Source organism: Prenolepis imparis, unplaced genomic scaffold (genome assembly GCF_030444845.1).
Source record: "Prenolepis imparis isolate NDT839.2.m4 unplaced genomic scaffold, iyPreImpa1.0 SCAF_8, whole genome shotgun sequence".
Lineage (NCBI taxonomy): Eukaryota > Metazoa > Arthropoda > Insecta > Hymenoptera > Formicidae > Prenolepis > Prenolepis imparis.
Window position 1 is genome coordinate 5,493,558 of NW_028141166.1, and position 16,665 is coordinate 5,510,222.

Consider the following 16,665-nt stretch of genomic DNA (forward strand, 5'->3'; position numbering starts at 1 on the left):
AAAAAGTACGACGTTTTTGTAATGGAAATTCGACAACATATCAAATTTACTGCCTCTGTCTTTGATCAACCAATCATACGTCAAGTCAGAGAATAACAACATTCCGCTGCGCAGGAACTTCGATTAAACGAATTAAAAGCTTGCCCCTACTCGACGCGGTAATTCGCCGTAAACGATTACGAGATAAGTCGCGCCAATTTCGGCAATAATGTAATGGAATCGTTTAAATCGCCGGTTCGTCGTTGTCGAATCGATATACACATATTACCCACACTATTACTCTTTTCCGCCAATCAGCGCTCGTTAAATTGCAAATTAACGCAGATACGAAGCCGTCGAGGAAACTGGTACACATGAATTTTATTCGAACATTCATCAAGGTATACTGTTGCCGATTTTACAGACAGGTTTTCGCTTATCTTATAATTGGATAATAGCTCTGTAGCCATATAATTGCATAAATCGACAAGACGAAAATTGTCTACAAAGTAAAAGTTAATTGCATCGTTGAGATGTTTTCAATAATATTAGTATATGTGTATGTGTACGTTAATTTTATTACGAATATATAAATATTGAATATGAACATTATATAAGGAACATTAGTATATGCGTTTTATTTAATATAATAATATAATAATAATATTAAAATATAATATGATATAATTTAATATAATAAAGTATAATATAATAAAAAGAAATATAATTTTATAATAATAATAATAACAATAATAATATTCTTAATAATTGTGTGTGTAGTTATTCAATTCATTTAGCTATAACCAATATTTTTATTTCTAATAACTTACGCTATGTTGATGAAAAACTTGATAAAAATATATTATGGAAAAGACATATATGAAAATAAGTTTTTTAGCCTTATTCTTATAATAATAGAATCAGTCCATTATCCTTATGGTATTAAGCATACTGATCATTTTATCGATCGCTCGACTTGAAATAACATATTTTCGTCTCTAAATAATTGCAGATTATATTCAACTATAAAAGCCTCATTTTATATGGCTAGGTTCTAGAACGAAGAGCTGGCTGTTAGTAGTTTTCTGCGCGTCTTGGCGTCTCCGTCTGATCCTAGCGGCCACAAATGGCATAAACAAACTTGGATCGTGTTCAATAATACTTCTGCGTTGAATAAACTGAACTACAAGGCTCGCAGTATATCCAACTACTAAAGTAATTATCAATCCCATAGGATTGTACCATAAATAGGAAATGCGATAGAGGTAAAAGTACGACGATTTGTCCGGTTCGATAGTACTGCAAAATAAAAAAGATGGAAATATCATTCGCACTTAAACTACGCTCCGAAGAACTGAATTTATGTGCCTATCTATACTATTATCGAGAGAGATCGGTTCGATTAAATGAGATCGTTCGTCTTTGCGTCTTTTCGCGGACAGCTTCTCAATTTCTCGCATCGTTGAAAATAGAGTCGTCGATTTTACCACGAATTTCCGCCGACAAAGAGAAAGCAATAATATATGTCTAATCCCGCTAATAACGACGCGGCGAGGATTCCACGGGACAATCGTAATTTCAGTTTATTAACGGCGCAATTAGCGTTGTTTATCGCCGTGGGAATGTCGAATGGCGAGCTTATCGTCCATGAGAAAGCGTAGAGTGTGAAAGAAATCGGGAAGTGGCGCTTATTAGCTCGCAGCTAATTACACCGGCACCTAAATATCCCCGCGCCCATAATAACATCGATGATTCGGGATTTTTCTGTTTATTTTTTTTAATAGCCGCGATAAGACAATTTACAGCACACGGCTGACAATTTATATTTTAATCATCGCGCGATCCACCATGCGCTGTCAAGTCGTTCTCTCTCTTTCTCCTATCCGTTTCTCTCAATTAAGATAAATGTATGCTCGCGCGCGATTCGATTTGTCGGTCCACGATGAGCAAGATAAATGACCGGCAATTGTAATAAATACGTGTATCGCATTTATCCAGCTCACACTTTCATATGCGTAAAATGAATGAATAAAATACATAATTGTGAAAAATGGATTTAGAAATCTAAATATTTAATCTCGCATTTGTGAAACTACTAACATGGTAAATTTAAAACTATACATAATTTTAATCTACGTATTTAATTGATTTACTTTAATATCGTAAGAAAACTGCAATTTAAGTACTTTTTAACTTGAAAAAAAAATGATTGAACTCTCTAGTGCATGATTTTGCGATGATTTCTAAGAATATCCTACCTGTTGAGCTTCATCTGTTCAGCGAGCAACGCTGTGGAATTCGCGCAACCCTCGATCGATACCGGTAGCTCCGGGATAGGCGGTTTCGGATACCCGAAAGCGGCCCACAAACAAACTACCAATGCGGTAACCATGCCAATGATGGTTCCAATTTCGTTAGCGCTCTCAAACACCATTCCGAGAGTGAAGATACCCAGAATGGGTCCGCCGATAGCGCCGTGGATGCTGAAGGCGGCGGTGACCAGCGTGCCCATCGTCTCCGCCAACAACGCTAAGAACAAGCAAATGACGCCGTTTACGACGGTAAGAGCCTTGGCCGTGAAGATGGCCTTCTTATCGGAAAACTCGACTCCGAACTTTCGATGCAGCGGCTTAACGTAATCCTCAAGAGCCACCGCGGCCAACGAGTTCATCATGGCGGAAATCGTGCTCAAGCTAGCGCTGAAAATCCCGGAAACGATAAGACCGACCAATCCGGGTGACAGTCTCTCCGCGGAGAAAAACGGCACTAATTTGTCGTAGGTGGCGATCTTGTTGGAGGCCACAGGATCGCACTCTCTATAGATCGCGTAAAGCGACAAGCCGGTGAAACATGTCAAGAAACCCATGAACGCGATGAAAGGACCGCATAACAGCAAGGCATATGTAGCCACCTTTACGTTTCTACGGAAGTGATAAATAATCTTGAAATATGATGAGTACTTGCGCAAAATTATGTAAATAAATTTACGCGTACTTAACGGTCATTAAACGTTGAACCTGCACTTGATTCACTGCGAGATATGATAGAGTTATCGCTCCTCCGCCAGTCAGAAGACTCCACCACGTGTATTGCACAGTTGGATCCAAACTTACGCTAAAAAAAGGAGAAAATTAATATTCTTGTCAATTTTATTATTTGGGAATGAGTTTATATTGCAATAAATAAATATATCTTGAAATAATGTGGCATTCTCAGAATATATTATTTTACTTGGAGAAATCAAGACGATTTCCTTCCAGAGCAATGCGCCAAATACCACCGATTCCTCCATCGATCTCCGTGGCAATAATTAAGATGATAGTGCTGAGGGCAACAATCATAAGTAAACCCTGGAAGATATCGGTGACCAATACCGCTTTGATGCCACCTATCGTGGAATAGAAAGTACAAATTGTGGCAAGCACCAAGATGCTCATAACACTCGATAATCCTGTGGTGGCCTCGAGAGCTAACGAAGGAGCATATAGCATCACACCGGTTAATAACATCGTTTCGGAGAAATTAGCAGCGCTCACCAGCAATCGCACATACAATCCAAATCGTTTCTCCAAATACTGAAAGAAAAGAATTTTGCAAAACTATCGAGATTACAAAGTTTCTTTATGCTTTAATAATTTCTATAGTAATAAATTGATTCAAAACACAAGAAATCATTTTACAATTTGATTAAAATACTTACAAAATTTTAGATTAATTCGTATTCGGCAATTAATTTTATATTTCCCGTTTTGCTGCCACGAAATGTAGCAAATTTTATTATATACTCGATTATAACATATATATGTTTGCGCGATATAACTGATCATCTTCGAAGAACAACGTCGAAATCGATAGACCATATTCCGAGCGATTATTTGACAGTTACCTCGTAGATGCTTACGATCTTCAGCTCGAAGAAGATTGGTAGATAGCAGAAACCTACGATCGGCACGACGAAAATGCCACTGAAATACAATACTACGACGAACAAGCCGCGGATGTAAGTTTCCCCGCTCATTCCGAGCATAGTGATTGCCGATATATGGGAGGCCATCATGGCGATTGAGAGAGGGAAGATGCCTAGCGAATTGTCCGCGGTAAAGTATTCCTGTCAACGGTATAATTGTGCGATTAAGCAACAGCTTCGTACACAAGAGACCTTTTCTTTTGATTTATTTAAATATTTAGTTTATTAATTAAAATATTCATTTACGTTTTTAATTAAAACGATCGGTTTAAATTAATCTTTGATAAAATTATGCGGTTTTTCATACGATCAAGGATTAATTGATAAAATTATAAATAGTGAAGTGTTCAACACTTTTCTTTTTTAAGAATAAGAGAAAAATAAAATAAGAAAATATATGCGTCTTCATAAATTGCAATATAAACTTTGTTCTATTACTTTTCTTAATATTCACGAGATTCATGCGTTATCAATTAGAAGTTCTCATCGAATTATTATGTCAAATCGTAGTGTAACGTTAATTAATCCATCGAGCATTTTGCAAACAATTTTGGCCGGAATTGAATTTATTAGCAGTTGCGATAACTGTAATTTATGCAGATGATAGTATCTATCACGAAACGAGATCCATTGCATTGATACGATTTGCATACGAATTATCTCGAACGCGGTCAGTTTAATTCGCATAAAAATTTATTTTCGAGAAACTGACCGCTGCCGTACGTTGTCGACCACCGCTGAATCGATAGTAGATTCCTATGAGGATGGAAATTGACATGATTGCGCCAATCACGAGATAATCCTGCCATTGCAATCTGTGGATCTTGCCCTCGATAACTAATGCCTATAAGCAATACGATATATAATTTAATACGATTTATTGGAAAATTAGTAGTGGAGAGAGAGAGAAAGAGATTTTAAGCAGAATTTTTAAATAATTTAGTATTAAAACATATATCTAATTATAATACAATGATTATAAGACAGAAATACGTGACGTTAAATGATTTCCTTAAATATTTCAAAATTTATATAAAACAATGATAATATATACAATCAAATTTTTCTAGATTATTTGTACTTGATCCAATATTTATTATTGTACTTACGTCCATCTTGTAAAATTTACACCTACACTATTCACTTGAAAGATGAAGTTTACTTTCAATCCAAATATTTAAATTTTATACAGAAATTTTCATCACAAACTGAAGAACTTAAATAACTTTTATACACTTTTTATAAAAAAGACACAGAGTACAAGCAGATCCAAATGTTTACGAGTGTTCTACAAGCTCCCACTAACGAATGTGTCCGTTTCCATCGACATGCATAACACAGGACAAGAATTTATTACGTAAAGAATTGCTCGGCATCTTTAGCGTTAAAGCACGCGAAGCATGAAACTTCATCGGTAAATTAGATGGAGAAACATGTTATTTAATACTAATTGTTAGTTAAAAGCAAAAATTTATCTGCGTAAATATCATGAATATATTAGCAAGAGTAAAAGACAAGACCTATTTAATATACGCATACATATATTACAAATGTGTAACAAATATATTGATATTATGTAATATAAGAAAGATATACATATTTGATATTTGTAAAAAATTTTCAATCAACAATCGTTTTTACAAATATTAAATTGTGACACTCGAGCGGTTTATAATATATTGGGTCTATATAGATATATCAGTTAAAGCACGTCAGTCCTGAGGAAAGAGAGAGATTGTGATCATCGGATAAGGCTTAGTCTTAATTTAATGTACCGTAGATGATAGCGTTCAAAATGATTATCTTTATACGCCAAACGTTCCGAAGGATCGATTCACTTAACGGTGATGAAAATGAAAAGAAATGTAACAAGGCTATTCATCAAAAGATACATTTGATTTTGACAGTAATTGGATAATAAATATAATTGCATTAATATAAAATTTCTCTTTACTACTATTATATTGCGCAGCATTTATATACATATATATATGTATATATATTTCTAATATATATTAATATTCTCACACATTAATCTTATAATCATTCATTAGACTTTTGTTTAGATTAATAAATAATCAACCGGTTTTCCGCAAATACCTTCTGAATTAAAAAAAAACAATAAATGTATCTAATTTATGATTGTAAAGATAAAGAAGCAATTCAATTTTGATTTATTATAACAATAGGAAACAGTAGCAAAATAGTAGACAAATAATGTTCGGAAGACACAAGAAACGTGATTGCGGTTTTTGTTACGCTACTATTGCATAACAATTATCTGTAAAATAAAATCTGTAGAATGATTTCCTGTAGTTTTATAATTTCCTAGCATTATGCGAGAAATCATTAAGACAATCCCGAATATTATTATTCTAGGAAAGAACAATCAATATTATAAAAAATAGTAGATTGGCCCAAAAACTTCAGAAAATAAAACTTTTTAACAATGTATAATTAAACAATCAAATAATTTTTCTGTTAATAAAAGTGCTAGGAACATGAGAGATAAAACCTGTGTCAGTACGCTGAAGTCTCTCCTTCAACATATTACAGATTCTATTTCTAATTAAAAAATTACTTTACTTAAAACGCGAAAGAGAAAGGAAAAAGTCTTTTAAAAAGTGCAGGTCTTGTCGTATTTCAACTTTCAACATCCTGTCGTATATATATTTTTTATATTCTTGCTTGAATCTACTTCTTCCGATATAACTAGTTGCGGCACAATAAAGGTTAATGACGATCCCGTTTAAGTGGCAACTAATTTCCGACATTTTTACTGGTCTGTCGACCACGTTGTTTTACGCGAATAGCATTGCCAATGAAAGAGAGAACAAGAGCTATGGACAAAAGAGGAACGGGAAGAGAAAGAGAGAGAGAGAGAGAGTTGACCAGCGAGAATGGGGGAGAAAAAGAGGAACTCATAAGTGGTGAATTCCCGTCATTAAGTCGTTAGCCGGACGACAGCAGACTAACTGTCGACTAACTGACTGCTGAACTTGATCGACCAATCATTGACCCCTACGGTCAATCGAAATTTACCGTGTGTTAACCAGTCTCGTTCGCGTAATTCGTCGATATTATCCGGATGCGTAGGCCGCTTTCCGTAATTTGACGAGGGAAAATATATTTCGGCCGTGAAGCAGCTGTGTGCTTTAATTTATAATGCCGAAGTTGATGTAAATTTTGTTCAAAGAACAACGTGTTCCTAATTATCTGCAATAATCTGCAATAATTTTCTTGCTTTATAATTAGGTTTTTCGAAAAAAAATGTCCTATTAGATATAATATTTTCTTAAAAGAGATTGATATTTTATATAATAAAAATAAATTATAAAATAAATAAATAAATAATCAATTTAAATTTGTTATTATTTAATAAAAATGTAGTTCGATTTTTATATAATGTATCTCTTATACAAACAAGTTAAATATAATCGTGATTGTGAAGCTAATTGATCGTACTTATACACATAATATGAAATTTTCTAAAGTATTCGATATCGAACTTTTTCACATTCGTCCATGTATACATAGACATTAACATCACCATTCCGATGAGAGGGTTAATTAATGTAACACACATAGAGCGAACCTCGGCAACATTCTACAATCTACGAGAGAGACTGTATAAAGCCAGAATTTCTCTTTCAATGAACGTGAAGCGAAATGCTTTGAAACGGCCGTGTTAAATAAATCCAATATAAATGCAATAATCTCTTGCTATAGGAATTCACTTTTAATTCTCTCGACAAACTGAAATGGATTGAATTTTGAATTGGATTCTCCTGCTCGCGAAATGGAAGAAATTCTCCAAGCACGATATTTTTTAATCAAACTTGTACATAATCTATTTATTCATATTATAAATATCATTGTTATATACATGTATAATAAAATATTATTTACCACATACTGTATTACGCGCACAAAAATACTTTAGAGCGTTAAAAGAATGTCGGAAATTACTGTTACACGATTCGTCTGGCCGATCAGATAATATCGGTCGCGTGCGAGTCTCATAATTAATTAATAACGAGGTGACTGTCTCATGATTGTGGTATTTGAGTCAATTCATGCGTGATGCTACGCTCCGCCTCCGATTTCGTGTTTTTAATTAATCCAATGTGGGTTTAATAGGGAGGGAATGTAACATATTTAATTCGAAACCAAGGTCCGCTAATTACAAGCGTCACTATCCATCAGGTTTATGTCGAATGTATCTAATAGACGTGTATAATAGATTCTTCGGGTGTGATAAAATGCAAAATAGATTGTACATTTCTCGTATAAAATAATAATGTTCAAATCGTAAGATATTTTCCTCGTCGAGAGACTCGCTATATATCTTTCAGTTGTTACGACAGTTGGTATAATTAGACTTACCGCGCCGTAAAGTGCAAATTGCGATTCAGAATTATATGATCCTCTACTTGCAATATCTTTTTCATCTCTCTGCTGCCAACGAAGCGTTTCTGCTTACGTATACGAAGCTTATTCAAATCATCATCTCTGTTCATCAAGTGTCAAATTACTGCTTGCCATCCTTGAATTTAATCTTTACGTTTCTTTCTGAATCATTGCGAATATAAAAAGACAGTTATCGTCACGTTTTGAGCCATTTCTTGCATAAACATTTATATTCCTCATGCGCCATATTGCGATATCGCGTTTGAAGATCCTGTCCATTTATTTAAATTATCAGTATATTAGAAAAAAATAACTTATAAATTCTCTCTCTTGGATTTTTTAGCTTCTACAAATGCACGCATTGATGCGCACGATGTCATAAACGCGTATCTATCTAATTTAAAAAATTGGAGAACACGAACTATTCCTGGAAATGGTTCTAAAGCGAATTGCGAAAGTATATCTAACGATTCGAGCTAATAACGAGCGTTCTGACTTACGTAAAAAGACATTGAATCGTATAGCTTAGTTCCTGCGCATGCACAAAGCATAAAAACCATGACATTGTATTCGTAAATTTCTGCTGAGGTTGCGAAATGCCATAGTCACATGCGATTGAATCGCCGTCAGAACATTTTGAGTGACACTGCAGTGATATTTTTTTATTAAATCACCATTAAAAAAATTATTATATATAGGTATGTATTATTATAATTTTGTTTTAATTGTGACATACGAGAGAGAATTTATTTTCAATAGTGCTGATTGAAGATATTATATTTATAGATAGTAATATTAAATGCACATCTCAAGATTCAAAAAACACGTTATACTTTTCCCATATTAACACATCGTGTGGCTGGGAAAAAATCGTGAATTAAGCCGTGTCCTAAAAGTGTTAAGAGAGACCGTTATTCTTCATCAAGTCGCGCAAGTGTCAATTGGTTCCCTCCTCGTATCATAGTAATTTATCGTAATTTGAAGATGCGGGTACATCGCTACGAATTCCAAGACTGACAAAAAATTTATGGAACTCTTGGACATGGCGCGGCATGTGTGTGTTATCAAAGCTGCCAATTAAGTTAATTAATAGAACTGTGCGCTATTCTCCCAGTGCTGGGAACAAAGAAATTGCCTAGCGAAGCTCTTCTTTATCACGCGACGCACGTGTCATCGAGCGACAATTTGTGGTGGAAAGTGAAATACGACAAGACCGCATATTAAAATACCAGCATTGCTAGTCAAACGACTGACGAAGTGTGGCGATTTTTCGACGGTCTGTATTCGGAATGTGCCAATCTGCCGCGACGCATAATTTAGTGCAGATATATATTCGAATTTGATAGATCGCTTACGTTACGCAATAAATCCGCGTGTTATGCAATTTTGACAATTCTGTGACTGCAAGTCGACATCGCGAATTGGAGTCGGTGAAATTATTAATTCGAGACAAAGGAAAATTCAGCAAATTATTATATATATTCTCGTATTCTTAAATCTGTATCTTTTACATGCAGTAAATTATTTAATTGACATTGTAATTTAATTTTATATTTTAATAACGATGACGTTTCAATTTAAATTAATTCAAATTAATGATTACATAAAAATTGTCAAATTTAACTTCATTATTATAAAAATAACTATATAATACAATTGTCAAAATAAAATATAGATCAATTTTAATTTGAACAATTTTTTTGCTGCTTTTATTTAAAAAAATAAAATTATAAAAATTATAAAATTATAAAATAAAATTAAAAATAAAATTATAAAATTATAAATAAAAAGAAAATAAATAAAATTATAATGATAAAAGAGATAGACTATCCATGCAATCTTTAATACAAAACTTCCAAAAAGATAGATATGACACGTGAAACGTTTGAATGCGTCTTTACCGCAGTTATGCGTTATTGCGTCAGGGAATATTCAAATTTACAGTGCACCTGCAGTATATACGTTTCCGACAACTACTGACACGCAACAATCACGACGTCAGTTACGTCAAACGACATTCCCGACATATTCTTTCTGTTGCAATTTCGATGCTGTGTTCGATATATATCGACCGACAATCACTAGCGATCAAGGCTGTACGGGTGCGGTCATTAATTGTATTAAATTACACCTAGGTTGTGAAAGAAAAAGCGAGGCAGGGTACACAGAAACGCCGATCAATTGTGTCAATAAATCATTGATATGTGCCAACATTGTTAATAGATGTCAAAATAAAATATAGATCAATGTTAAGCTGCAAACACGGTTAACAATTTCATTTTCTGCTGCTTTTATTTAAAAATAAAGTATATATATATATATATATATATATATATATAATAGAATTATAAATTATATTATATATAATTTTATTATAAATTTTATTATATATAATTTTATTATAAATTTTATTATAAATTTTATTATATATAATTATAATAAAATTATAAATTATAAAAAATAAAATAATAAAATATAATATTCTTAAAATTATTATAAAAAATAACCAAAAAATTTGATAAATTTTTTAAGAGCTTTTTAGCTACACATTTATTTATTTATAATAATTCCAAAATTTTCGATCTTGTATAAAATTTATTCTTTCATTCGCGCCTGCATATAATAAATATCTTTCATAGTTTACTTATTATATCTGCAATCTCGTATGACTCAGTAACAAAGCAATAGGTTCAACAATAAAAAGTTTCACAATAGATTGTGAAGTATGAGACGTCTCGGAAAACAAATTGCCATCAGACGGTCGACTGAGAGAGCATCAATTCCCTTGCAAATTCTCTAAGCGATTACATATTTTCTAGACACGCCTCGTTATACATCACTTTATCGTTGCATCATGAACTCGAAGCGCTCAATGACTTGACTTGGTCAAGTTGTTATATTTGCGGCATAGATAGAATAGACAGAGATTTTTATTACACTTAATGACGGTGTCATTAGTCTCGCATCCTCATTCTGCCAAAAAGATCAATTATCAAAATTATTTTCATTCATAACGCTATATATCTCGCATTCGAAACACAGTATCGATAAAAGTAACACGATTTTTATTATTTTATTACGTAAAAAATATATTTTGTTTAAAAATTAACATTTTATTCCAGGCATTATACAGAGTTGTATAAGAGATTATCGTCTCGCGAAATACACCAGAGTTTACCGCGACGTATCAATTTGCAATCATAATATATTCAGCATGTAAAGGAGATTTATCGTCCTTTGAATGTCGCCGTTAAAACTTTATAGCTGCAGGTTAATTTCTTGGCGTACTCTTTTTCTCGTGCGGATGTTTCATCCTTGCGCCGAGATCGATAATAATGCAGCATCGCGATGTCGCGAGACTCGAAGTCGCCCTTGTTTTCTCGGCGACATGAGACTCTCGTCTGGCGACTGATGGTCTTATACGTTCTCTCTCCGTCTGAATAAGTCTCGTACGAGCTAATTATCTAGGACCTAACGCTAACTCATAATATACTGTGTCTGAGGAGTCACGTGGCGTTGATAATGACGGGAAACGTGCCGGTACGAGAGAAATGCGGCTTTTAAACGGCTCTCGACAACGGCGTCGCGTGACTTTTGATTACTATTCAGCAATCTTCGCTCACAATTGCTGTTTTTCAGCAGATATCGAAAATGATATTTTTCTCGATTACATATCATTAGAAAAATTCGTACGCGGTAGTTTTAATAATGTGACAGATTGCAAACACACCGTGATAGCTCAATCAATGGAAGGAGAGTCATTTTTGATTACATATGACAATACGATAAATATCACGATGACGGAAATCTGGTTTGATGATGATTAAATCTAGTTATTCTTTGCATCAAACATACCTTTTTTTATTTATGTATATATATTTTAATTTTATTTTAATATTATATTATATTATATTTAATATTATTTTAATATTATTATATTTTTTTTAATATTATATTTTTACAGAACCATAATACGTTCAATAATAAGCGTATAGCATTCGTCATCACGATATCGCGGACAAATCACGTCATACGTTTTATTTAGCGATCCAATCGACTAATGGCGGAACGTCATGCGTTCGAAAATAGCTCTCGTGGAAAGCAATTTGAATTTTGAATTTGTTTTGTATATTTGACAGCGCAGTCAGCGATGGAAAACAAACGACCTCGAATTCACCCGCGCAATAGGGCCGATGACGACGCTGGCGATAACCATATCTCCTTAATGGATCGGCTTAACAAGTCAAATTACGTGTCCGTTCTGTTGACGTTATTCCTAAAAATATATTGAGGACATGTTGTTCTGCCAATCGCTATTGACTGACAGAATAATTTACTAGCTGTGCTGCCGATTTATCGATGATATTTATCGTGAAATGTGAGCTACTCTTGTGTTTTCTTCCACAGTGTACTATTTATAGAAACCCTGAAAATTTGACGTTTTCTTTACACCTTTATTTATAAGTGTCGATCACACTTATATCACAGTTTTCGATATTAAGAATTATATTTTATTTGCTAATTCTTTCTCTTTTTTTGTTTCTCTAAATAATATATTTTTTAAGCTCCTGTTTAAAACAGTGTAATTAAATATTATAAGATAATCAATTATAAAATAAAAAAAATGTGTAAGATAGCGTAAACATTTTATTATATTATCACTTTGCATAATATTTAATATTTTGTTTATTGATAGATAATTTGAAAGTAAATTATTATAATAGCTATATAGAAGATCTAAAATTATCTTACTCTCCAGATAAGAAAAACTCAATTATTCGCATGTTGAAAGATAATAACAAAATTGCCGGATATTGCATGATGGGACTGAGATGAGTCTTAAAGTCTCTCAACGAAAAACGACAATTTAGCCTTGAACTTCAATACATTCTTCAAATAGGTTTGTATGCTTTGAGCTTCATTTAGCGTTGGCTTATTTTTTATCTGTACTGATTAACGTTATTAACGCGTTCCTATTGTCAGTTGAATAGTTACGAGGTCAGAATGGCAATATTAACATAATGTCTGTTGGGAAAAAAATATTTCATAGAGAGTTCTATTGTTTCGTTAGCGACGTAATAAATTATGCTTTAAGTTTTCAAAGATTAAAATTATTTTTGCATAATATACGTCAGAATAAATATATTATAAAAATTCTATAGTTTGATTCTATAATTCTACATTAAATTTTACTTTGATTTAATTTTTATTCACAGAAAAGATTCAATATATCAATTTATTATTATCCATGATATCATTATTAATTGCGTTTATATAAAAATGTATGTAGAAATATTTTAAAAACGCATACTTTTTATATTAAAATGTATTAATGCATTAAATATTTTAACAAATAAAATATAATTTTAACAAAAAGCTGGAAAATATATAATGCGTCTGTTTCAAAACTTACAGCCGAATTTTATTATATTGTAAACAATTAATTAACTCGGCACATATATAACAATAAAGTCATTTCCATTTTTACACGCTTCGATTAGCATATCGGAAGTAATCGGTCCCTATCACGTTCTCGTGCGAATAATCCACAATGGTTCGCGAGATAAAAGACATCAGTGATACTCTCGACGACGAGGGCGACAGGACGTCGCATATAGGACACTGAAATTATGCGGAACGCGAACGTTATAGCGTTGCGTAAATGGCTAACTCGATGTAGGAAGACACGTACGGTTGTTCGGCTAACTTGCGATCATGATGCATAGCGGTGCGTGTTTGAATCGCCAGCTATAAATCCCATGGAGATCTCCAATTGGGACCAAAGGTACATAGATTTGGAATGATATAGATCTACGAGGATGTTTGTAGTCGTTGATGTTGCGTCAGATCTAAAGCTAAACTCGAGGAACCGGTGGTCTGGTTTGAATTAATATTTATGCTGGCGTAATCAATGACGAATGATATATAGTTTCAGAAATATCTTGAATAGCTTTGATAATTATTTATATCAGGTAAAATTTTTCGTGGAAAAATATAATTCTACCAAATATAAATAATTTATATACAACTTAAAACTATAACAGAAACTTTTGTGATAGTTTTTCATATGATTTATAGATTCTTGGCATTTATACAGTTAAAAATCTATAAATGATACGTAATATTTTTTTAATTGCAAGATATTTGAAGTATTTAAGCTTTATTTAAGCACGTTTACGTATATTCAGTGATCTCTTCACGATATAATAATTTTTTTATTTTATTTCTTGCGGAATTGGTGCATTTCAGAAATTAGAGCAGAGATATACAGATCTACGTTTCCGCAAAAGATGGAAAAAAAACTGTTGACTCTTTCCGACTACGTCTTAGCAAAAAGCTGTTTACTACAGGGCGATTCGAAAAAGAAGATCTAGATTCGAAAGTTTCCTTAGTATCGCTGTCGCGTTGTAAAGGCTACATTCGTTCCCTTATTTATGCTCGTTACATAATCTCATCAACATGGAAATACATATTCTACTTCCACGCATACGAAAACCTTATTCCGTTATTCTAATCTAACAAGTTTTTCCCGCGCGCGTAAAAAGTTCAAGATTGTCATAGATCGTTGGAAGGATATCGATAATCGCTCGGAGAAATAATAATTGATATTTTCTGTTGCAAGAAAAGCATAAGATTTACACAATTAAATAATTTAAAAAAAAAATTTTTGGGCCAAAATATAATTACATAATATAAATTCAATTTATTATATTGCTGTTTCGTATTTTCATGTTTTTGACAAGTCTTTACTGATGCACTTGAATTAAAACGATACAAAAAATATTATTAAAAAAATTTTTTTATTGAAAAAAGAATTTATTCAACGCAAATTATTAGATGGTTATATTAGCTAGTGTTGTACTAGGTAAGAAACGAGTGTAATATTAACAAATGAGGTCGTATCCTTGTCAACAATATTCTATGTACACATAAGCACATATCAAACGTCAAGGTCGACATGGAATATGCTGTTTGTTCCTAAGTTACGTAAGAATCATGCAGTAAAATGCATTAATACTCACTTAGAAGAGACTATGATCTTCACAAAGAAAAATTTTAATTATATTTGTCCAAGAATTTCAATTCTATTAAAAATTAACACAACTTAGAGATTCATTATTCTACAAAATTTTTTTATAATAACACTTTTTCTGAGAAATCAATCGTAAGAATTATTCTAAAAAATAAATCGATACTAAGTTATTCAGAAAACAAAACTATAATGGCGATAATTTTAAGACACTCTCTATATATTCTAAGTAGTGCATTATTTAAATGATCAAACTGTCCGTCGATCAAATATTTCGAAAAAAAAGATTGCTACTTTGTTTTTGTTTTGGTCTGCATGAAGCGAAAAAAACCGAACTGTGAAGATTTAATTAACGATAAATCATTAAGAAACGACGCTGACGACTTCTAATCGGGAGTTAGAGATCTTATTGTCGACATTTTCGCATTGCGACTTCAATGAAACGCTATATGACTTTGCTATATAATGACGATCGGGATTTTAACCTCGAGGTAATGCCTCGTACATGACTAGGTAACTTTATATCCGATTCTTGATCGCGCGCGACGTTTAATTCATTCGTGTTTAATATTCCATACGCAATTATACAGACGTGATCGTATGCGAGATTATAGATTGATAACTGTAAAAAGATATGACGCGAGAAGAATCAAAAGTTTTTAGAAAATTAACTTGAATTATTAATTTAGAAAATGTCACCAATATCTTTGCGACTTATTAATTAATACATATTACTAAAAGCTACATTTATTTTTTGATATATTTGTAGCAAAATGAAAATAACGATAATAATAATAATTACTAGTAAGCAATGATAATAATAATTGAAATAATAAATAATAGAAATTCATAATTATTATTACTCTAATATCAAAGATAAGAAAGACCAAGAAAGATTTCTTTATTTTTATTTTTTTTTAAGTATGTATGAATAATTTTTTTTTTAATGTGCGTATATGTTTTATGAGACTTTAATAAATACAAAGGCTCGCAGTATATTAATTTGTATAAATTCACAGCCGACTTTTATGCGGTGGTTTCTGTATACACATGACTGCATAACGTTTCATTCTCTCGGACGTTTAATTCACGCTTGCAACAAATCACTTGAATACACCCGGGAAGGTTTACATTTAACAATGCAATAAAGTGTAAGTGATGTCGCGTGTCGCGCGGACTTTTTACGAGAAAACCGCAGCAGCCCGCAGGAACTATTTTTTACTTTCGGTCTCAACCTCTCTTCTTGCAACCCGACATTTTATCTCCGCTAAACAAGACG

The 16,665-nt window shown here is 32.6% G+C and overlaps 3 protein-coding genes across 8 annotated transcripts in view; 1 reads left to right on the forward strand and 2 right to left on the reverse strand.

Moving 5' to 3' along the window:
• Positions 1-16,665, reverse strand: part of LOC145939701 (uncharacterized) — a 251,871-nt gene that overhangs the window by 103,391 nt on the left and 131,815 nt on the right. The window lies entirely within an intron of this gene.
• The window catches only part of By (focal adhesion protein tensin), a 176,066-nt gene that overhangs the window by 29,754 nt on the left and 129,647 nt on the right, over positions 1-16,665 (forward strand). The gene's annotated exons all lie outside the window — the stretch shown is intronic.
• On the reverse strand, positions 760-5,365 carry LOC145939415 (putative sodium-dependent multivitamin transporter). The gene is made up of 7 exons (XM_083043710.1): positions 5,056-5,365; positions 4,659-4,790; positions 3,866-4,087; positions 3,211-3,554; positions 2,974-3,093; positions 2,238-2,900; positions 760-1,278 (listed from the first exon to the last, which is right to left on the reverse strand). The coding sequence occupies exons 1-7, from the start codon at positions 5,059-5,061 to the stop codon at positions 1,014-1,016; spliced, it is 1,752 nt and encodes a 583-aa protein (XP_082899836.1). The 5' UTR covers positions 5,062-5,365; the 3' UTR covers positions 760-1,013.

What these genes read in the sequence shown, in the direction of transcription:
- LOC145939415 (XM_083043710.1), bottom strand. An exon ending in GTCGACAACGTACGGCAGCG is followed by an intron (nt 4,088 to 4,658) that starts GTCAGTTTCTCG and finishes TACCGTTGACAG; the next exon opens with GAATACTTTACCGCGGACAA. An exon ending in GAACAGATGAAGCTCAACAG is followed by an intron (nt 1,279 to 2,237) that starts GTAGGATATTCT and finishes TTTATTTTGCAG; the next exon opens with TACTATCGAACCGGACAAAT.